The sequence below is a fragment of the Bacillus rossius genome, chromosome 6, assembly GCF_032445375.1.
Source record: "Bacillus rossius redtenbacheri isolate Brsri chromosome 6, Brsri_v3, whole genome shotgun sequence".
NCBI classification, from domain to species: domain Eukaryota; kingdom Metazoa; phylum Arthropoda; class Insecta; order Phasmatodea; family Bacillidae; genus Bacillus; species Bacillus rossius.
In genome coordinates, this window is record NC_086334.1 from 33,211,270 (window position 1) to 33,236,450 (window position 25,181).

Genomic DNA, 25,181 nt, shown 5'->3' on the forward strand with positions numbered 1-25,181 from the left:
AGGCCGGAATCAGTAGTTTGTCACCTACGTCTTCCGTCCGTCGGTCACGTGACCTGCAGCCAATCGGAGGGCACGAAAAATTTCATCCGTCGGCCCGTCAAAAGTTTGGGAAACTCATACTTTTGACGGACGGATTTATTATATCTATGGTTTTAGCTGCGACAGTCAGTTGTCACTAGAATACGGGCATGTGGTTTTATTAGATCGTTCAGATATTTCGTATAGTAACATTGCTGTTCTTAAAACTCATTTCCAAACAATTCAATCACGACTCTTAACTTTTTCCGACGGTACGCTAACGTAACACGACGTTAATAGTAAACATAAAAATAATTCTCCGAGAGATAAAAACTGATTGTCGGTAGCACTTGGGAAAATATTTTGACGGACGGTTGAAATCATGTAAATCGCTTTTCTAGATGCGTGGCTTTGACGGATGAAAAAGTGACGGACGGACGCATGACGTACGGAGTCGACGGGTTATTGTAATTCCCCCTTTGGTGGCCCCTACGTTTGTAAGAAGGCAATCCTAGAGGTTACAGCAACGGTGAAATGGAAACTCGAAACTTAACCCAACTTTCAAATACGGATGTGTGGTTTCAACAAGGTGTGGGGAACGACTCATACCACGAGATCACTGGACTGTTTCCAAACTACGTGATCTCGATGGCTTTGTTGAGCTGTGTGGTCTGCACGCACACCAGACTTCATGTTCCCTGTGTGGTTGTCTGGAGGCGGAGGCCTACATTCACCCAACAACAACCGCCAATGAACTGAAGGCAGAGGTAACGCCGGACATGAATCGCCTCGTAATGTGAACCTGCAGGCATCGACTGTATAGTGCATTGCAGTGTTCTGGAGTTTCAAATTATTTATAAGTGTCATGATATGTTGTCAGTTGGGATATCTAGTGTAAGACTGCGAGATGTCAATTCAAAAATGTCCATAACTGGACTGCACATTTGCAAATGTGTATAGTGAATTATGGCTACTGAACGATATTATTCTCAGTATCAACTGCAATCCATCTACTTCCATGATTTGGCATAAACTTACGACAAATTATCAAGCTTTTTTTGTTAGTATTTCAAATGAAGGCAGTGTTTTCTCGTCAAAATGTAATATAATGGATTTAGGAGAACTGAGCTCGTCTGTTTACATTTATATTTTATATATATGTATATATATTATATATATGTATATATATACATATATGCATATATATATACATACATACCCCCTTCCACAGCGTAGAAATACACTTCGTTAGCCCATTTTCTTTTTCTTTTCTCCCCAGTAATTGGTGTATGGGTATCGTGGCAAACAGCCTCCATTTCACTTTTGTAAGTACTCAGGATAGCTTTTCACTGAATATAGATTTTTAGGGATGGGGAAAAAAACACAGATGTTAATATAAAAATAACACTGTTTATTATCAGTAAAATTGTCAACATTTACATACCAGTTTTAAAGTCAATACATGTTAAACTTGGAACGAGAAAAGTAGGAATGTTTTTAATTAACTTATTTATCTTTATCTTTGAAAGTAAGATAGATGTATATAGCATATATATTTGTTAAAGGCCCAGCCACAATCAACATAAGCTTTTCACAAGCACAACACAATATTATACACAACAGTTGAACTCCATGTAATACAATCTAACTATCTACAATGAACATTGCGATAAGCATTTACACAAGCTCGGCATTAGTGTTAAGTAGAGTTTGCTCTTTAACCCTCGCTTAATACTATGTTATTGCTAAAACCGTGATATGTTTTCGGCCAATCAGAAGCTCTTAACGTCCTACTACGTCGTCATTTGAGGACATTTAATAAATAAGGAATTGCGTGTGTTGATTTGACTGTGCCGATTATTATTTTCATTTGGAGTTTAGCTATAAACATCACGGTACAATTTCCGAAGGAGAAAAAATATATATATATTTCTGCAATTAATTTTGTAATGCCTGCATTATTATGGGTTTTCTTCCGTTAATACTAATTTGTTTCCTTATATTTATACACTACCAACTACTGCAACATTAATATTTCTAAGGTTATAACAACCAAAATAAACAAAGGAATTGGGTTAAGTGTAGCCAGGCTGCTGTGTTAAGCTGGACACAACATGAGACTTCGTGTCCGTCCGTCACCATCCGTCAGTCCGTCACAAGCCGAGCGATTCACAATGATCTGCACGTCCATCAAATACTTTTCCATTTAGATGCTGACTACAGACTAGAAGGTTCAAATTGTGGTGAAAATTTCTCTTGAATAGGTAATTTATATTGACGTTCATGAGTTAGACTCTTAAAATTTATTAAACTCAATTTTTTTAGCTATTAATATTTTTACAGTTTAATCATGCGAGATTGATTACTTGTATGTCTCAGTAAATTTTTTTTAGCAAACATCAACATTTAAAATGTGTTAAATGCACGTTGAAAAAACAATCACAGTTGAATACCTTTTTTTTTTACGTCCGTCAAAATTTTAAAGATTGGAAAGCTTTTGATTGTCGGACGGATGGAATGTTTTGCGTCTTCAGATTGGCTTGAGGTCACGTGATTATCCGGGCGGAGGGGAAGCGAACGGAAAAGAGACGGATTATTGGAGTCCAGCTTTAGTTTAGTGCATGGGAGAGAAACTCTTATTGCCGAGACTGAGACCAGGTTTTGGAAGTATTTTTTGGGACCGTTCGCTATACAGTAGCTTCCATAATGTACTACCAACATACACATTGATTGTGAGAAGTAATGCATAAGCTATTGTCAGGCCAACAAAACCAGCGAAGATTAATTCACTTTATTTTGGTAGCCAGATATTTTGTAGAATGGCATACCAGAAATTTGTCTTCTACGACTCATTTATATCGAACATGAAGTTTTTAATTTCAAAACAGTATTAAATGTTAATTTTGGAATAGTTTAAATATTTTCTATTGAGCAATAAGTCACTACGTATTTGAATTTGAACCTTCCACCAGACAGACCCTGCAGAAGAGTCGCACGTGTATGCGGTATAGTGCTGTGACAGTGCTGCGCTGATTGCGGAGGGGCCTTGAGGGTGAACGAGGGAACGAGCGAGGCTGGGAGGTCGGGCGCTCAGCGCCTCCTGCCCAGGCCGGTCCACAGGTAGTTGGGGTCGTGCATGTTGCTGTTGCGCAGGCTGGCCGGCTCGGGCGCCGACACGAAGTTGCGGATCTTGTGCGACGGCCGGTGGTTGCGCAGCGCGTGCAGGTAGGCGGCGGTGGCGCGCGGCCGCATGCTGCGGTCGTTGTCTGCAACAACCCCGCGTCTGCATGCTCACATGGTCATCGCGTGAAGCTGATTGTTGCGCATTATTGGGCGGACGCCCGAAACACTGGCACAAGCGTAGTCGTTTGGACTGTGGAAACAGTTTTGAAATTACTTTTTCCAATGTGACTATTTTAAATGACGGGAGATTCTAATTCATGCATACTAACGATCATCAGATGTTATCAAGCGCCATTTACTCAATTTTTGGGCGGGACTTTTGGTGACTTCAACTACGTCGCAGCAAGCCGTCTCTTGACAATTTATTCATAACTCCATGCTATACGGAGTAGTGAGCAAGTTTTTTTTAATAATAAAACCTTGGAAAAATTATTAAAATTTTTCAAGCTACTGTAGTTTGCTTATATGTAACAGATTCAGTATTTTATTTTGCGTATTTTTCGTTACTTTTAAATAATGATAAACGGAACTTTGATTAGTTTTTATATCGTGTTGCATGAGCTGAATATTGACAAAACGAAGAAAACAACATGGCATAGAGTGTGTCCGGCCTGCTTTCTGAAAGGAATTTCATTCGGTGGTCGGAATATTGGTGAAATATGAGTGAATTTGATACGTAATATGTGTGATACTACAAGTTACAGAATACACAACATTGATATGCTTTTTTCCTGAGCTCGCATCGTTATATCAGCTAAATGAAATGCTACAAAGCCCTAAAAATAAATCGCAGGGCTGCTATTCTATCTGTTAATGAAATTCTTAGTTTCCCCATACAGATTTAGACAATTTATTGTATACCTACATAGAAGATTATGAGTAACATACATCATTTATCGAATTGCGTCCCGTTTATTATCAGCTAGCTGGAGTATCCGTGCTTCGCTACGGCACTCGCACTGTTCATTATACACGCCCCTCCTCGTGGGTGCGCCACTGTGGTTGCAAAAGCCATTGCCATGGAAACGAAGAAAGCATCAACATTGAAATGGCAAAATTCATCAGAGATCGGAGCAAAACTATAGATCTGTACAACAACAACAAAAAAAAAAAAAGGTAACTCAAAGTACTTTTTAGGAATTCTGTCGAATCTTTTTTTAAGTGAAACTTCTTTGGGCGCGAAGAGAATAAAATTTCAAAGCTGAATTTTAATGCAGCGTTTTCGTGAAACATTGTTGTGAGACTTTTCTGACGCAAAATGACAGAGAATATGTACTTGGTCAAACATATATGAAGAGAGCACTATGCTATATACGTTGCTGGGTTCAGTTTTTTCTCCTCTTGTGCAGAGTCATCTTAGAGCATGATGCCATAAAAGGAAGATCTCTCCCTCAACAACAGTATGTCCGAGTTTATTTTTAAAGCTTGATAGTTTCGAGGTGTCGATAAAGCCCTTTTACAAAGCCAAGAGTTTTCATGAAGAGTTGTTTGCATTTGATCACCATAAACGGAAGAAATGAGGTCTTGAGGTGAAAGTACTGTACGACACAAATTATCAGGCAAACCGATTTGACCATCTCCTTTTATCAGATATCTCATCAGTATTTGTGTTATCTCCTATTCGCGCCCGTAAACATCATCATATTGGAATCTAAACTCAGAATGGCAAGCAAACAGTAAATAAAAGATGGAAAAGATCACCACACATGTCGTTACATCGTGCAGCATGCAAACGGACATCAACCTGAGTTACTTTCTATAATGTTGGACTTGTGCAGCGACATGCTTGTAACATTGGTGCAGTTGCGTCTGTATGCTGTGTCAGAGCTGATGGTGCCAGTGTCGATATGACATTAGACTGGTTAACGTAACCTACGACGTAAGGTGTTGACGGTACAGACGCGTAGAGCGAATATGCCTGACCGGAGCTGGGCGAACTTGAACTTTGGAGTTCACACAGGTCAATCAGCATCATATGCATCCCACGTCATGAACTATGAGTGCAAACAAAAAATGTAATAGCACGCTAAAATAATTATTTCCAAGCGTTTTGAAAGTAGGTTTCTATCATTTCTTCTTGGGCACCATTTTGTTGTATTTGTTTTCCGTTAAATTCCTTTGAAAGATAAATGAAGTTCCCGAAGATGTATTAAAAAAATATAAACGTGTGTAGGCATGAAAATAACATTTGGCCCAAATATATTAAGCTCTTATTTTTAAAAAAATAACGAAAATTCCATTAATACATGTTACCTAACATTAATCTTTATCTTTTTATGAAGTTCTCGAGTAAAGCCGATATATCAGTAGCAATCTACGATGCTACCCTCTGTGCATTATTATGCGAATCAGATGAATCGGACAAGTGAATGCGGCTCGCTGCTACAGAAGACGTATCGGACAGACGTGACTGCGCTGATGATGGCAGGACCTAACCCTAACACGGCAGTGTTCCGCGGACATAATGTCAGTTCTCTTTGCAAGCGGAGACCTCAAGCGCGAGGCGAGGCAAAAGCTGTATGCGAATGCTAGCGTAAGGGATCCACTAGAAGTGCACCGTAGTGGACGCGACCGTCTTTGCGTAGCATCCGAGTTCTCACAATCCATCCCTTCACGCTTCCACTAAAATCGAGATTTCTAGGGATGCGACACTGGCATCCATTGATGCGTCCCTACGTCCTCTACCTTCGGTATCGTGTTTTATTTTCTTTGTATATAACATTACTTCAGATCTTTTTCCGTAAGATTGGTTTAAAACGTTGTAAGCATACGTGATAACTCAAATAGAGACAAATAAAAACGTTTTTAAAATTTACTGAAAGAGAAACTTAAACTAACGGAAGTATTTAATTCTCATTATAAGTATTTCTAATGTTGTGAGATTCACAATAAATTTTTTATTTTGATAGCTGACATTTGTAACATCCACTCAACGTATTGTTTTAAAAATTGGTCTTTGTCATTTACGTTTTGCTGAATATTCGTAGATATCACGACTCAAAATGGCTACGTGCACATCAGTGTACGACCAACTGTCAACAGGTGGTGCTAGCAGTTAAAGTATTCGGATACTATCCATCCATTAAAAAGGCGTCCTCTACATTGTGGCTGCAGTTGCTAAGGGATGTAGGGGTGTGCGTGCTTGGACACAGCTGAGACACGGAAGACGCATGACCGAGCGGGCAGAGGGGGGAAAGGGGACGCATGTCGGGATCCAGCATCTCCGGTGTCAAAAGGTGTCGACGCGATCCAGCTACAGGATATCTGCAAGTCCGGCGACGGTTGAGTTTATTTTTCTACAACTACAACAGAAAAAAACTTATCTGATTCTTGAAAAAAGGAGATCTCTGATCAAAAATAATTTAATGGACATACGCCAATGTTGGTTTACGCTGGTTATCACAGAAAAATATCAACCTTTTTTTTAATCACAGAAAGCCTACTGTGTTCATCCATGCTGTCGTCGTGTTGTCAAGATTATCTCTTCAGTTCCATCGTCTGGCTCGTCTGTGCGTCACTGGGTTGTCCAAGGTTGTTGTTTTTCTCTATTTACTGTTTTTTTTTCAACTGTTTCGTCGTTGACAGTCCTCTGTGTTCGTCTGTGCCGTTATTATTTTTTTCTGACTGAATTCCTTCCACGGAATTATATCTGTACCGTCAATGCATGTGGCATTTGCAACAACTGATTTTGAATTGTTCGTCTTGGTGTTCGTTTTTAAGGTTTTTCAATGACGCATGGCGCATATCCACGAAATTATTCCTAAATACAACAAAATTGTAGCCAATGACTTTATTATGTACAAACAGTCATGAACACCCAAGAATCCTAAAAATGAATTGAATTAACACGAGGGTGCTTGCAGATATCCGGCGCCAACTGAGGGTTCGCGGAGGTGTAACACTCGTGGGTGTGGAAGATCTATCGGCGACCGGCAGACTGCTTCTCTTCACCGCGGGAGCAAGGCAAGACACATCCACTGCCTACTTACGGCCAATTGAAACATACGTTTCATGAATTATGTGTATGTGTATGTAGTCATGCCTACCGGCATTAAATTTGGAGACGTAAATAATACGGCGCTAGAACGGAAAACACGGCAATACTAACGATGTTTTAATTTATTTGCCTTCTTTGAACTATAAAATTATCATACGAAACTATGGAATTTTGATCGTGGTATTTTAAGTAATATTAGAATTTAAATATAAGGTTGGATTCATCAAATATAGTATATAAATTTTGAGTACGATGCGCAATCTGAAGGTCTCAACCGATTTTAATAACTATAGCGGTTATAAAATATCTTCATTTTTCTACTCACCCTAGTAAATACGCCCTTAACTCACTTTGGTCGTGGATTTGAGTCTAGTCGCAATCGTGAGAATATAACGACGTGTTGGTTCTAACCAATAGATTATATTTTTTACTGATGGACAGGCTTATAAGTCAGGGATAAAACGTATAGATACGATGGTAAATACGCTCATCGGGGCTAGTAAGAAACATCCCACAAATCGCAAGACTTGCGTTAACTCCGCAGTCAATGAATTGACGGGAAAACGAGCCAAAAATTGCTGACGGCAAATGAGAAATACTTTGCTTCGGAAAACCCGATAAACTCTCTAAATGATACTTGAAAAAGCACTGGCCGGATTATGATCCGTCATCCTCGTTAATCGCTGTAAACTATTTAATATTGTGTTCATCGAACAATTTGTGGATGTGAATTCTGGGCTTTATAACCATAGGGAATCTAACAGAGGTAATAAGTAGACATGCATATGAAATGACACTTATATTTATTGGGAATTACCACCTGTGAGCACTTTAACAAATATATTCTAGAGGATATTAACATTTTCCCTCCATGCCGGAAAGCTTATTGAAATTGATAACGTGGCTGCGAACACAATAATCACTTCGTGTACTTGGGAAACAAGTTATTTCATGCTGGTGTGAACATGGAGACAATGCTCGACTAACAGTCATGCAGGCAGACAGCAACAACTGAAGCGAGAAATGCAGATGAACTACCTGGTTCGTGACGCTACTGACACGAGCACTAAAACTACACGGGCAGCAGGACTGGCCTAACTGCGACACGTGTCGCACAGGTATCACAGACTACCAGCAGCTAACTACTTGTGGCGCGACTAGCCGCCACCAGACACGCTACTGCACAACAACGATGCTGTAGTCTCACCAGCGATTCTGTGGACGCGGGCGCTCAGAATGTGTTTGGGGCGTCTCACTCGTGCTTGCTGTCTGCCTTTGCAGCCTTCACAGGAAAACGCAACACAACTTTGTTTTAAACGAAGCAAGTACTTCATAACAGTATTTAAATCCTTTATTTACATTACCCTTAATGATGGTTAAAAACAACTTAAAAGTTAGTAAAATTACGGCAGATATGTTTATTAGTAATTTAATAAAATTATTGTAATAAGTTTTTCTTAAGGAAACAAAAATATTTATTATTAGAACAGATGTATTTCTCTCCTGATAAATAGTTTTTAAAATATGAACGGGTCAGTTTACACTCAAAAAAAAAAAAAAAGAAACCTGTTTTATTTAAAGATTTTTAAAACGCGAAATGTTAATTAATAAAGCTATATTACATAGTTTTTAAAGATGTAACTTGAAGAGTGTAAAATATTTCACTGTTCAATATTTCAGTTGATTGTTTTTACATTGAGTTTGGTTCATTAGGTCTACCAAGCACAGAATTATAATAGATCCAAATAGTTTTCAATATTATTCTGTACATAAGATTAAAGAGGAATTAGTAAGGTCTAGTTACGTAAAAATAATGGAGATTTTCAAACAACATTTACTTAATTCAATGAACTAGCTGAAGATAAATAAAAATAAACTTATGTTGAGGATATGAGAAAAAGGTGTAATTAATGTTGTAAGTTAAAATTATTTTAGTAATCAAATTAAAAATTTCGCAATATTTATATTTCTCCAAATTATTTGTCATATTTAAAAATTATTATTTTTATCTATGTGAGGGGAATATGATTATGCCTCTCTCAAGAACCATTGAAGCACTGCATTAATGAATTATAAAATATTTAAATAGTTAGCGATAAGTAATGGATGCAGATGGCCCAACAGAGGCTATACACCCATAACATTAACGAAAAAATGGGCCTGATTTCATGCAATGTTTTAACGGAACAAAGGATTAAGCGGCTGTAGCAAGGGACATATGAGGGACAGGACCGTACTTTCTAAAGCGGAAATGATAGGATATTCAGAAATTTACAGTTAAGGAAAAAAAAAACAATCATTTACAACTGGAAAAAGATTTGAGTTGATCAACCCTAGATACAGAAGGAAGGATATCGGTTCGTACAATAAAACATGTTTACTGGGTGGTATGTCACTGCCTGTGATTGTAAAAGGGGTACAGAGTGAACACTATGACAAGGACACCTTATCTTCTTGAGTCGAAAGACAAGGTGCGCTTTGGTGTCGTCCAAGAAACAGAGGAAATGCATATTAAGTAAAAGAAACTAATAATTTCTAAAACGAATATTAAAATAGTTGAGATGAGTAAGCATGAACATATTGTAAATTCTGACACACACGTTTGGGCTTTGTAAGTGGACAATATGGTGATGGGAAGATAACTGCTGAGGGTATTTATCCAAAGCACACAGTCAGCTCAGTAGTTTTGTGACCACTCTTGGCCTGAAAAACCAGAAACAAGATACAGATAATCACAAAGGCCGGTAGAATTTTCATGTCAGCATTTCACTCTATTCCTTGTTTACGCGGCAAGCTAGAATTTTGAGGTATCAACAATTTTATGCAAACAGTATTGGGAATTTTCTATAACCATCGGTTGATTTTAGTACGTAGCGACTATGAAGTTGCTTTATTTGTGTACGAAGTAATATGTGTTTTTATTATGTATTTCTACCGAAACTCCCCTAGGTAAGTAAAACTTAAGAAATTTAAAGTGTGTGTTAAAACGTACATACTGATGAGCTCAAAAAATACTCTTTTGTACACGTAATTGTAATACGTAAATTTGATTGTAATATTGATGAATATTAAAAAAAAACAATCAAATGTCAAACAAGCATTCATCAATTTATTCACATCGATTTGAGAAATATAACTTTTAGCGGAACTTCTTATCGATATTCGTGAACGGTAGCAAAATCAATTTTTTTTTCTATAAGTTAAAAAAATTCTCCGTTTTAAGTTGGTAGGCGTGGGTGCGTGTCTACACACTCAACATGCACATGCAGACATGCGCGCGCTTCACTCTTTCTCGTGCACACTGGACTCAAATGCACTGGGCGAGATATTTTATCTGGCCGCGCGCGCGAGAGTTCAGTCGCTGCTAAAAGACTTGTTCCCTACTGGAAGATAAAAAAATAAAATATCTTAGTAGTAAAACCAAATAAAAATTTGAAAAGTCAAGGGATTGAAACATAATTTAAAAAAAAAAAATACCGCCTCACTCCATGATCTAAGAGTGTAATTAATCCACATTTGATGAGACAGTAGCGACCAGCTCATTCGTTCACGTATTTTTCGCCGACTAGTAGCCAGAAAACTTGCCCAGTGTAATCGATCCTTAGAGAAACCATTGAATTCAGGGGCTGGCCATGCATTCAGTACTGCACGGATACCACGTGAAGCCGCTTTCATGTCCAGCCGATAATCTGCACAATTTTTGCTGGGCATAACAAACAACCACTGCTTGTGGTGCACAGTGTTTGGATTGTGGAATCAGTTTTAAAGGACTGTATTCAATGTGAGTGACTGTGTGACGACTGAAATTCTAAAACATACTTATTGACCATCAGGGTTTGTGTTGCAATAGGACGATGGTGGGGACAGATAGTGACCAACTAGGTCATGACATGCCATCTCCTGATTCGCACCACATGATCAACAACTGCCTGCTCGCTCGTCAACACCAGCCAACACCGAGGAAGAAAATTATGTTTGGTTCCAAGATGGATTTCGTGAAGAATATATATTTCAGTCGTAAGCTATGTAGAATAGCAGTGCACGTGTTGTAAGGACAAAAAAAATAGACACAGACCGTGCATGCGTTAAAACAACCACACATTTACAACGATGCCATTGTTTTCATTTATAGTTTTTATGTTCGGTCAGAGAGTTGTCTCATCACTCACCCACCAACTGAAGTTCTGTTGACGAGACTAAGCCAAACTAAAATAACAAAAATGTTTTGTGTTTAAATTGATTTTTGTACGCTTTGTACCCATGCATTTTTGTTAAGATTGCTTTGAATAGGTTTGGACAAGAGATTGTGTAGCTTTGTTCGTCTTCTGGAAACCAGCTGGTTATATTATATTTGAAGCAGTCGTTTAGCTTCATTTTGTTTGTGTCTGCCGTTTACTACTTTAAAGTACCATTCGTCTTAAGTTAAAGATAAAACGACTAAGTGGCTGTTAATGGTTTGATGAGTGGCATTGCGATGCATTTTTATTTCTCACTTTTGCGCATGGCCTGGCCTCCGGATTGACTGGACTTGAAGCTCAAATTCTAAAACATGCTGCGTGGGCCTCGAAGCCTCTTCACCATACCACGCCTGCACGGCGCTTTCAAGGTCATTACACACGATAACCTTTTGCTTATAGCAGATTCAACCAACTTATAAAAGGGGAAAAAAAATATTTAGAAAGAGTTGTTAAAGTAAATATGGTCCAATTTTTTGGAATGCATTCAAATGTTTTCCAAATTCACTAAGCTGAAATCAATTAAATTAATAATTAAATCTTGTGAAGAACTTCATCAACCACATGCCATCTGCAAGAGAACGAGACACTAAACAGAGCATGGTCGTCATATTTTGTTTCAGAATCACTCTGAAATATTATTTAGTATAGTTCCTAGACATGTAATGAAAGTTGTAATAAAAACCATTGGTTATTTAACATACAAATTGGTAGATATTTCTCCTACATTTGTTTAGGAAGAAATAAAATTGTACCATAGTTTTACGATAAATTTTTCATAAGATTTTATATGTTATCTTTTATTACTTTTTTATTTTGCAGAAATGCTAACAAATATTTTTTTTTGTGTTCAAAATTAACTGCTTAAATTTTTTGAGGACCAATTTCGTGTCCTCTAGGTTTTTTTTTTTTAAATTGTAGCAAAGTTACGCTACTCTGCTTTCTGACCCGGAGAAGGCACTTCGTTTCGAGCGACGCGCAACGTGGGGCAGGCAGAACGAAGCAATGCGCGGGTGTGCTCCGGACAGGGAAGGGGCTGGAAAGGACGCCTCACCTGCGGACGGCATGTTCCTGCCCAGCAGGACATCCTTCTCCTCGGCGGGCAGAGTCTCCAGGCTCTCCAGGTTGTTCCGCAGGTTCTCGAAGAAGTTCTGCATGTTGCTCAGCACCCCTGCAACACCGCGCCACTGCCGCTCCACGCCACTGCCGCCTCCCTCCTCACACGCACTCCACACCACTTTGTTTGTTTTCATGCCTCGTCGACAACTGCAGTGGGTCGAGATGGGAGACGCACCACAACGCCGAACGTACAATGACGCCGAAAACCATAACGCCGAATTGCCAAATTGACCACAACGCCGACAGCTAGAAAACTGCTGCGTACCACAACGCCGAATTACCACTACGCCGAAATAAATAAACCCCGAAAATTGTCATTGCAGGACTGCCACAAAGGTTAGGTTAGGTAAGGTTAGCATTCAAATTCATTCAAGTGTTTTTCATTTTGCTCCTGTGCCCCCCCCCCCCCCCCCCCCCGCCCCGCAGCAACATTTTTCGGCGTTGTGGTACACAGCAGTTTTCTAGCTGTCGGCGTTGCGGTCAATTTGGAATTCGGCGTTATGGTACTCGGCGTTATTGTACGTTCGGCGTTGTGGTATTTCGGCGTTGTGGTAACGACCCGTCGAGATGGACAATTACATTTGTTTTAAGCATTTTCCTAGAGTGAATTCGGGAAATTTTTGGTATGCCGAAATCAGGATGTCTGTACTTTCCGGAAGATATTCTCTAAATGATAGTGAAAACCGCATCAAAATCTAGTGTTTATTAGAAAAAATAAGAAAACAGACAGACTAAGATAGAATCAGAGTAGTTATTCAGTGAATGTAATAGAGAAAAAAGGAAATTTGCATGGCAACCTTCTTCGATGAATTAATTTGGTTGCTATATTTCAAACAAGCTATACATTTTTCATCGGGAAAATCGCCCCCTCCCAACATGTGCATGAATACTAATTAAATTATACTTATCGGAACAACATACTAAATAAAAAAACACACTATATTGTGGTGTATCGTATATAGGTTTATGTGAATATTTTAATTTTAGAGAGTTAATTGTTAACATACTAACTGCTTAAAAGGTGAATTAAAATATTCGCATACGTAACTCACTTTAAGTTTTCATTAAATTGAAATGCACAGCAACTGTGTTGTGAAATTATATCATAACCATGGAGCTAACACAAAGGGCTCACTTTCACTAAACAATATATGAAGTTTGCGAGGAAATGATTTTCCGCACCTGGTGATGTATTTAATTTTCAGTTTATTTCTTCAGCCGTTAGTGTTTAGCGTGCTGAGAAAGTCACAAACTCCGCTGCCAGTGGGAAACTAGGCTGAGGGTGTGATGTGGGAATAGAACTCTGATATCTGTGCTCTAGGTCACGGCGTCTTGTAACATCAAATTGCCAGTACTAGAGACGCGAATTATTAAATAAAGACACTGTGCATTTGAGAACTGCTGAATTACTGCAACTTATGAAATTATAAAGTTCATCAAAATAAATGAAATCAAAGTGTATAAGATTTTAAAATAATTATATATTAAATTTTTTCCTGTTAGCAAAACCTACGCTAGAAATTGTCCATTTATACGTAATCTTCTAATTCAAAAAATCTAAATAGTTTTAGATAGTAAACCGAAGATTAATTAAATATATTTATTTCTTTGTTATATCACAAACAATTCCAAAAAAATATTTTTGGAAAACATTTAAATGTGGAATTATTACTTCATTCCAATCCATTAGTAGTTGAAGTCGCATTCGCTGCTATTTTGAAGTAAAATACTGTTTAAGTGACATTTGCAACGAAAGTAACCAAACTCTTTAAAGCCACCAAATTAAGGCAGGGAACATTACCACTTTTATTTTAAACAATAATTGATTGTTATTATGATTTTTATTTATTTCATAAATGTGACAGCTATGAAAAATAAATAAAAATAAATAAAAAAAATATTTTACCCTGAGCTCTTTTTAGCTTTAAACAGTGGAAGGATTCAGGTCTGATTTTGTAAACTTGTATCTCTGTATTATTTTTTCACCTTTTTTGGCATACTAGAAGAATTCAGACATGTATTAGTAATTATATAACTACAGCTCAAAGTGTAATTGATTCGAGTAATTCCTGATAAATGAAGTCTAGGCCTGGTTTGCTACACTTAAATGGTGAAGGAATCAATTAAAACTTGGTGAATTAATTAGTTAGAAATATTAAAATAATAAGATATTTTTAGTATCTCTGAAATACCGCGTATAGTTTAATACAGTGAAGAGTTTTATTGATTTTATTATTCTCCAGAACTTATTTTACAGTCCATTCAGATATGAATTTTCTAAAAGTAAAATTTTATGAGCAACAAAAAACTCAAAGTTACACCTTTTTTTATAACATATTGGCCAAATTTTAATTCAATGAATAAATTTTTTTTAAACTCATATGGAAAAACATTTTGACACATTTATATTTGAATTAACGTTGAGTGGGCTTACATTGCAACTGATGAAAACGAAACAATAAATAGAGTAGTGATAAAAGAAAGAAAGACAATCAAGTTATTTTTTTTTCATTAATTATTTTGTCGTTGAATAAACATAATGTATTTGCAATAATGTCTAATGCAATAATAAAGTCTGAAATTTTAAGCTTGTTTAGGCAAAATTTGAGAACTAAATCATACTAATACATGGCGTGGTTCTTCTTCGTTTTGCTCTGGTATCAAGTACGCTCGCAGTAAACTCAGTACAACTGGGAATCAGAGTTGTATGACGCGCTCGGCTAATGATTTAACAAGCGCTGCGGGGCGCGACGCCTGAAAATTATTGCACGCAACCCGCAGCACACACAAGTAACGCGACCAGCCTACGCACCGGCGCTGAATAATGGCTCATCACATCACGTTGGATACGCGATCAATCTGCGGGACAAGTGAGCGATGACCACGTCCCCAGCACCATTAGCTGAACCTTTAATTAAGGTGTCTAAACTGTGGGCGCCGTTCCAAAAAGATTCCAATAACAGGCTCGTATATTTTGGCTTGCTGGAACATACGGTGACTCACAAAGCGACGGTTATTTAAATAAAATCGTACACACTGTGACACGGTTATCTGCAAAGTTCTCAGACTTCAATAGAAAAAAAATCTTCCGCAAATCGTTATCATGCTGGGGGGTGAAAAAAATTATCAATTTATTTATATTTTATAAATGTTTTGGGGAGTTTTAGTGCCGGTTTCAACAGCCGAGAATATAAATTTTATAAGTATAAAACAAACACCAGTTTCCATTGACCGTTCTCGAATAACTATATCTCGATATTCTCAGCCTTCTGAGTAAATAGATTAGTCGCACAGATGGATATCACAAAACAGCGCAGCACATTTATATCCAAGTTTCGACCCGGTATTAAGTATTCTATGTATTGCGACGAGCATACCGCACCAGATTGCCTCTTTTCACTTGATTTAGACAAAAAAAGCACGCGTTGTTGCATACGTAAGCTGTCGGCGAATCGCGCGCCCAATGACGAGTCAGTGCACAGTCGCTGGACTGCGAGCGTGACTGTCCGTGCTAGTCTCCGGGTATCGAAGGGCAGTCTCCGGGTATCGAAGGGCAGTCCCCGAGGCGAGGAGAGCCCTCAAGCTGCAGCAATAGCGCGTGAAGGTGCTGAGGAGGTGGCGTGCGAGAGCTGAACGTTGGCTTGGTCGTAGTGTTCGAGACGACTGAGCTCTTTTTCGCTGGCCTCCACGTTCACCCGACATAAAGCCAAGCCATTTTTTTGTCCTTTGGTGCTTTATAAAAGATCGTGTCTACGTACCGCCGCTACCTAATGATTTGCCAGAGCTGAGACGCATAACTGAAGAGGCCATTGCTTCCATTACTCCGGAAATGTTAACCAAAGGTTTAGGAATGAATATGACTTTAGGTTGGATGTGTGCCGCATGACTAAAGTTGCACGTATTGAACAATTTTAAATGAACCAGGTTAGTTAACTTTCAATTCGATGTATGATTTGTTGTAAGCAGTGTAAATAAAACTGGAACTTTCTTTTGTGTATTAAATGGGACTTTGGTTGAAGACTGCGTCGGTGAAGGTCGCGTCCTTGCAGTTCGGAAACAGCATAGCTGTCACTAATAGCTGATGTGATTGGAGACGAACGAGAAGATTGTGTCCGGTCGTCGGCGCAAGTCACGGACAATCAAATTAATAGAGAAGAAGAGAGGAAGCCGAGGCGCGGAGCTGGGGGAAGCAATCACCGAGGAGCCCGCGGCAAGAGCCAGGAACGTCGTCAGCTGCTCGCCGAGGGGCATGGGCGAAGGGGCGAGGGCAGTTCTCCCGCGTGGGGCGCGCTATGCCTCTCCCGCCGAGCTGGCTGCAGAGTTCGCGTGTGACGTCTCAGCGCAGCGCGGTTTTGGTGGGAGTCGTCTCGTGAGTGCGACGGAAGACAAGGAACGGAAACGTGCAACGACCTCGGTGCTGCCATCCGTGGCGGACGGCGCTAACCAGCAAAGTTCACGAATACAAAGGGGGAACTTTATAGTATTAACTGTTTAGTGAATTTCATCTCCGAACCGCGCTGAAGTGGCGTATCAAAACGGGGCCACGCCAAAATTAGTCCTACCCACACCAGGGTGTCTATGGATAACTTACACCCGTGATGGATAAATGTTGCGCAAGTGGTAACACGAAGGTGCCGTCGTCCGAGCGCCTCTGCGCGATGCACCGAGTGTCGCAGACGCCACCTGGGCTGAATGATCGTCTGCTCGCCGGCGGACCATTAGTCGGCGAGGTGTCGGGGGACACCCCCCTCCCCCTCCTTCCCCTACGCCCCGGCTGACGGGAATCAATCTCGTGCTCGGCCAATCCTTTCAGCCCCGCCCTCGCGAGAAAGAGGGCGGCATGCAAATTAGATCGGCGCCTGTCTTTGTGCGGGGTAATCGCATATGCGCTGCGGCTGGCTGCGCTGAGAGCGCGCGGAGTTGCCTGCCGCCCCCCGGAGACTCCCGGCGGGCCTTGCGGTCCCCGGGCCCGGCGCAGAGCCGTCCAACCGACAGCGACACGTCCGCGGGGTCGGCGCGACAGACCTCCCGATCACAAACATTTTATACCTCCATCGCGTGGCGGGGCGCGACGACGTTGCTGAAACGAACGACTGAATTTTGTTTCGAAGTGGTTAAACTGTTGCGTTGGTAGTACCAGAGGTCATTGGTGGATCCAGAGCAGGGGCCATAGCGCCATAGCAGCATGCCCTCCCCCCCCCCTCCAACCCCGAATAATTTCTGATTTTCCTAATCATAGTTTTCCAAAATTACTTAAGTATTATTTTACTGCAGTGCTATATATAATAGGACTTTTTTTTTTTTAACCAGAAATCAAATGCACACGACTAAATAAGAGCTACAAAATTATTATTCAGCTTCCAACCCACTGTTAAATAGAGCAGCAAGCTAATTAGACCATACTAAACTTACTTTTCGGTATTTCAATTCTAAATGAACTAAAATTTATTAGAAAAATTATTTGGCCCCTCCCTGAGCCTCATTCTGAACCCGTCCTTGCCAGAGGTGGACCAGCAGTCGTGGCCGCCCTAGGGCCGTCTGGTACCAGCGGCCCCTTATCGCCCAGTGCTCACTGTCGCCGAGCAGACATCGCGCGGATTGGCCGCCCTATACCTAGGCCTGGACCTGTTCGGTCTTCAGGCAAGTCCGCCCCCGGGTAGTACTCTCAGCATTTGCAAAGTTTTAAAGATTGTGTAATTAATTTAATTTTATAGTCTATTAAATGTGCTCGCTTCCAGTGATTTTTCCAATTGAACACAAACAAAAAAGAAAATCAAAAATATTTATCTCGAACATACCGATTGAAAAACAATATGCAAGCGTTGATGGCTTTCGTGTGTGTTTGTTGCGCACGTAAAAGGCAAGAAACGTTTTCTATTTAATCGCCAATTTTTTATCGTTGCGCGGCCGAGAGTCTCATGTTCGCAATCACGCGATGTTTTGCTTGTCGCATCGCGTCCTGTGCGTCACGCCGTGCGCTATTGTGAATACTGCATTGTGGATAAAATGCGGTTTTTACCCGTGACAAAAAATATATACCCTTTAAATGTGAAATGTTTTTGGCCACTACATATGCACCACACGTACGACAGTCACAATTTTTACCTTTTTTTTTTTTTTTTTTTTTCAAAATACATATATTTGAGACAAATATGTTTAAACCAAAAGGTATTACTCGTTTGGAAAAAATTCACTGTGTGTTAACATATCCAAAAATTCCACAAGTAATTTAGTAAACTAAACCTAAAAATAAATACGAATAATAACAACATTAAACACATAATCACACATTGAACTTATAAAACAATTTAAACACAATTAACCATAGTTACACGATCTATATCTATATCATAGATAGAACACAGAACTACAGAAGCAAAACAGTTAAGGAAACTACCCATTTTAATGTTTTCAAATCGCTATCTGCTAATAACTGCAGTCACTAGGGACGAAGACAGGCCATGTGCATTATAACGTATTGTAATACAAAACTTCCTTCCTTCATAACCTCTAGTCTAGGAGATTTACATTTTCTTAACAGCCTGTTCAACATGATGTGTATACAAGTTTTACTGACTTCAAAGAAAATTAAAAGTAAAATTCTGGTCATTTCAACAAACATCTTTAAATGTCAAGTTAACTGAGTTGTAATTTATCCGTTTTGCGAATATTTAGAAACTACGATGGGCACGTTAAGTTACAAACATGACCAATCGACAAGAACTTTACTGTTGTGACATACTAGCTACCTTCGAACTAATACTGTAAAACAATCAATGTTCAAGTGACATTCAACAGCCACCTACCAACGTCACTTTAAAATGAACTGGCGTGAAGAAAGCAGAGCTATTTTGATTAGTCTTTCAAATTTTTGAAGCAGGAAATGTGTTCAAAAATTTTAATAAAAAATGGTAATCATAATTTTGAAAGAGAAGCTGTAGACTATAAATGTAAAGATTACGACAGTACCTTAAGTTTAACTATGAGGTTCCAGAATATCAACTACACTATTATTTACAAAAGAACTGAACTTCAGTTGGATGGATGTTGAGTTACATGCCAATCAGCCTGGTTTGAAGAAAAATGAAGAGAGTCGTGGGCCAACACTCGCTTTAAGGCATACAACATTGAACGCGGAATAAAAAGAAGGGCAAAACACCTGACTCGTAATAAGTGGATCAAAAACTGTGCTTAAGAGAATCGTGAGAGACAAGAGAAAGAAGAACGAGTGGTAACGTCACAAATGATTGTTTGAAATAAAGAATTTAAATTTAATACAATTGTTTGGACATACGCCATTGCAGTTTTGCACTGTTTAACATGGAAAAAAAATTCTGGACTGCAAAATGAGAAATAAAAATGAAGAAATAAACGTACAGAACACAAGTTTAGACAACTGGTGTCGAACGTCGCAACTATTTTGTCATAGGAAACCTACAGTGTTATACGGCGCAGTTATTATTTTTTTTTTCGTGACTAAATTCCTTTCAAGGAATTCTTGTGCGGTCTGATTTTTAAAGTTTGAGTGTGTTCATCTGTGCTGTCGTCAACGTGTTCGTGTTGTCCATAATACTTGTTTACTTTTATCGTTGGATCCAATTGTTGGAAATCACCGGTTTCAGGCTTGTTCTCTGTAGGTTTAGGTTTTCATTTTTATTTCTTAATTTGCTTTCTTGAATTTCTTCGACGACAAACAGGGAAAAACTGCAATGGCGTATGTACAAAGAATTGTGTTGCATCAGAGCGTGGAGGTATGAAATACGAGTACACCCTAAATGTGAAACTGTAAAACATATCGTATAATATGTCATTGACACTTGCATGAGAAAGTGACGGAATTGTTGCATCAAACCAGCCTTGGTTTCCGGACTGAATACGTGCGCTGGCGCTGGAGATGACGTTTAGCTGCTTCTTGCAGTCAGCGTACCCAAGTTCTCAATGGGGTAGTTTCGTTAATTATTTCCTACTTTTAATTTTGTAGTTTTCTCAGTAATTTAAATAGAATATATAATATTATAATTTAAAATATTTTTAATAAGTCAATATTATTTATTCAATGGTTTTGAGCACCTTAAAAGTCAATATTACAATCCTAGCATTAATCGAGAGCATGAAATCGTGTTTCAATTTTGTAAAACAAATTTTGCACGTATAATTTGTCGTAAAAATAATTATTTTCAGGATATAATTCATAAATAAATAAATATTTGGTTTTTCCCACATCCTTAATATCTCAGGTCTGCTTGTAAAACGAACTTTCTATTGGTTTACGAATGATATCTTAAATTAAACATTTTAACGACAATGGCTACTTAATAACTATTGATACAATAATGTTTAACGCAATATTTTTGGCCGTCAATTTATGCAAAGATTGAAAAATAAATTAGACTTAAAAACATTTTTTTAAAAACACGCATTTAATGGCAACAACATTTAAAAAAGATTACCCGTTGTTGTATCACAGGTTCATTAAAAATCATGAGCAAAAACACGAATTTATATAAGCATACTAGTTTAGGTTTACTACTCCCCTAAAGCCTCTGCCTACCCGGGCGCACACACGGGGTGCAGAGAATAACCCACGTGATTTAATAAATGCTCAGTATACCCGAGTGGCGTATATTCACGAAAAGCATTGAAGGATACGCCGAGAGCAGATGAGTAGTTCCGTTTTTAAACTTCATTTATAGAAGAGTGAAAAAATTTTAAAACGCGTGTTTTCAGAATAATTTTTTTGAGGCATGAAACTCCCAGTAAAGATTCCAGAAAGCGTTCAAAGGACTTGCGTTGCAATTTACCTTCGTTTCTCCGCCTTATTATATTACGATTATCGCTCAGATCTAATAGTTGCGCTGTGCACGACGAGAAGACTGCGCGCCAGTTCAAAGGCGACACCGCGCTAGAAGCACCAGCGAGCGTCGCCTCACTAACACAGTCACACCCCTGACTGGACGAACACCTTATGCTCGCTCCCTGGTGAAGCTAAGGCAGCCAAACGTCAGAACTCCAAAACCAGGACGCAGATTCAACCATATGTCAATACTGCCCTAGCAGCGGCTACGAAAGCCTTGGCTCACCTTTTTTTTTTATCAATGATGAATTAGTTCGAACTTGTTCCAAACATGGCATAACGATGAATACAGGCTGATTCTTTTACACTGCTCACTAGGCCAATATTGGCTAGCGATCTACCAACAGAACTGAAATTCAGGCTGAGTAAACAATAATGATTTTTTTTTTTTTTACGATTGGTACTTCACCAGATGCATATTCTGGTGAAAGTTATCAGATGCAAAGTAGTGATTTGAAACAGAAAATATTTAACTAAACTGACAATTTCATTTCAACGACATACTGCATTGAAAGTGAGACATTAGGTGATACGGGATTCATAACCTCAGCAACGCACTAGCTGCGTCCGTCACGACACGTCATGTTTTGACATTTATATTAGCAAATAAGCCGTTTGATGTCAGGACCCAAAATATATTTACTGCGCAGATCTTTTTTTTGGGGGGGGGGGGGGGGTTAAAAATTATATCCATCGTTAATTTATTAAAAACGTTCCTGAATGATTTTTGCAATGAGAAAGATTGATTTTTTTTTTTACTTATGCCTTTGATTTACATTGCATGTCATAGAGAAACCTCAAGAACTGGCAAAGAGATTAATACATAAACAAAAGTAAAATAAAGGCCAAATCTGCCGATGTCAAAAGTTTTGCAGTCGAGTGCCACCTATTTTGAATAGTCTAAAGCTTTGCTTGCGTGGGCTTTGCACCATAAGGCACAGTGGTGTAGAAGTACAATGGATGTACATTTTACCACCCGAAATGTTAAAAAAATAATTATAATTCATAATCTAAACTTAAATTTTATGTAAAAATTGCTGTTTTAAGATCCAAATATTATCTGAGATTATTTTAAAATTGAACTAAATTTTCGTTTTAATATCTAACATTCTTTCCTCGCTTCGTTTTACTAATTAAATTAGTTACACTCCTACGTGTACTTAACCCCTAAAATTTTATATATATATATATGCATTTTTACAAATATATATGCTTATTTACAAACCACATTATTTTATACAGCATAACCCCCGTCAAAAAGCGACATTCTGAAAACCTACAATAATATTCTCAATTAAAAAACATCTGCACATTTTATAACCTACTCGTTAGCAGGTCTCTAAATATATTTTTGTAAATGTTCCTAAACATGTAACGGGAGTTATTATCATATAAATTTATTTATATGGGAAGTTTACCAGACAAATATATTATCTCCTTTACATTTGTAGGTAAGTTTCATAATTTCGTACATAATAGTATAGGTTAATAAATCCCATTACATGTTTAAGAATGATACCAAAAATAATTTACGGTGGAAGTGTAACAACCAGGGGCAGAAGCTGTGGTTAAAAACTACCAGTTTAATATTTTGGCTGTACTGGCTTGTACTGTTCCCTGTGACAAGGACGCCCAGCTGCAGTTTGGTCGCAGAAGTAGGAACTGCAGTCCACGCGAACAAAGCCTTCAGTTTCAGTGAGGTGCGCGAACCTGTATCGTCTACTGTCTACACACAGAACATCCAGTGGAGGAAATAGAAGAAACCTACTATTCACTCGACCCGAGTCAGACGCCCGAACAATCGCGATCGTGCATCTACACATTGTAAAGTAAAAGGTTGTTTATGTTAAAGTATTAAAATTATCCAAGAAACCTTTTTAAAAATTTAATATTTTCTTCCTGAAGGGTAGATTTTCTCACGTCTGGCATTTAACCCTTTCACTCACTTTTATATTATTTATTTATGCATTAATTTTTTTAATTTAATGTTTACAGTGTTAAAATTTCATATTTCAAGTTATAATTTATAGAATTGTAATACGTTTTTTTTAAATGTACAATGACTGGAGACCGGAAAATTTCAAGGATTCATTTAGCGGTAGGCTAGATTTTAAAATATTTATACCTCTGTGCTGCTTCTCTATATTGGCTCACAACTCATCTGGAGGACGCTGGGCCAATAAGAAACTCTCAACCAAAGCTGTATCGAGTCTAACGAGACAGCAGCCAGTGAGCGAATGTCCGTCCTAGAGGCGATTGAACCCGCAAATATCTCCAGTCACCAGGCATGGGAAGCCTAAGATGTTCATCAAGTTCTGTCCCTGCCCGAACACGCCCGAATATTCACCTTCGGCCAACCTCGGGTTTATTTATATATATATTTATATTTCTCTGTTTATTTTTAATGTAGCTATACTAACCTAACCAACCGTCCATACTGTTTTAAAGTGTTTTAATGTAGCTAACCTAACCGACCACTTTTAATTATTTGAATTCATTTTTCCTGCGCAAAAATTGAAACAAATATCGAGGTTGGCCGAAGGTGAATATTCGTGCGTGTTCGGGCAGGGACAGAACTTGATGTACATGTTAGGCTTCTCACCAGGCACGACCCACACAGTGAGTGGACTGGAAGGGTGGTAACTCGCGGGGTGAGCTCGGGTCGTCTGTGAACAGCAGGCCTCCTCCTCCCCCGGGTGAGAGAGTGAGAGAGAGAGAGGGCGTGTCGGCGGGCTGGCAGCGGTACGCACCCACGCTCAGGTAGGGCGAGAACCGGGCCGGACGCTTACCGAGCCCCAGCGTCCACCTGGAGTCGCCGGCCGCGTCCGCGGGCAGCGCCTCGGCGCGCCGCTCCCGCGCGTCCATCAGGGCGTCTAGAGGCGTCTCCTCCTCCCCGTAGTCGTCCTCTCCGTCCTCGCCGTAGCCTGCAACACGCCCTCGCGGCTACTCCCTGTATCCCTCCGCGCACACACACGCGCACGCCTCGCCGAACTGCGCGACTCTTATTGGCCGAGTCATTCCATCAACCACGGTGCTGCCATCTATGGCGGATGACGCGAACAAAAAGTTCACAAGGCCAAAAAAGTAAACTTTATAGTATCAATTGTTCGATGCATTTTAATAAGATGGGCAGTGTTTTAATACAATTCCTCGTGTCGAAAAATCAAGCTCAAAAGCTGTGGTTTAGTTTTTTTTTCCTTCAGTCATTTAACGCTTTTATCGGAGCCGTTTCATTCTACAGTTTCAAATGGAATGATTCGATAGTCGAACTAGCCGCTCCGGCAGCGAATTCTTGTTGTTGGGTGCGGAAACTACGTGTGATTCGCGTCCAGAAGTTTATTGAAAAACACAATTTACGTAAATTTAATCACGCTTGGTATTATTTAAAAAAAATTGCTTCTTTCAATTTAGTGTCTGAATTTCGTGTTACAAGTGTATTTGCAACATGAGAACACATGAATTTACTCGTTAGTGAGGTTCCACGTTAAACAACTCTGGCGAGTACTGAAAGACTCGTTCAAAACTTTTTATTCTCCATTGGGCTTTCTTTCATGAATAATGTTTTTCACTTAACCATGTGAAGATTTAAAAGCGTCATTTTCTTTTACTGTGCGATAGTTTAATAAAAAAGTGAAAACGTGATGCTTGCTATACAAGAATATCACACCTTCTATATCCTTTATGTTCGTAGATTTAAAACAATTTCGGAACACTTCACTTTATCTATATAGAAGGCGGAAACGCAAGCCGACACGCAAGAAATTGAAAGATAGCC

At 39.1% G+C, this 25,181-nt stretch overlaps 1 protein-coding gene across 2 annotated transcripts in view; it reads right to left on the reverse strand.

The window, feature by feature from the left end:
* Positions 1-1,354: 1,354 nt before the first annotated feature.
* Positions 1,355-25,181, reverse strand: part of LOC134533534 (uncharacterized) — a 62,889-nt gene continuing 39,062 nt past the window's right edge. Inside the window, exons 2-4 of one of the 2 annotated variants that reach the window (XM_063371064.1) lie at positions 24,196-24,330; positions 12,488-12,604; positions 1,355-3,284 (exon numbers count right to left, since the gene is read on the reverse strand). In XM_063371064.1, coding sequence (XP_063227134.1) covers positions 3,109-3,284; positions 12,488-12,604; positions 24,196-24,330 — 428 coding nt within the window. In that variant the 3' untranslated portion in view covers positions 1,355-3,108. Of the gene's footprint in view, positions 3,285-12,487; positions 12,605-24,156; positions 24,331-25,181 lie in introns of both variants that reach the window. The other variant, XM_063371063.1, reaches the window with a different exon arrangement.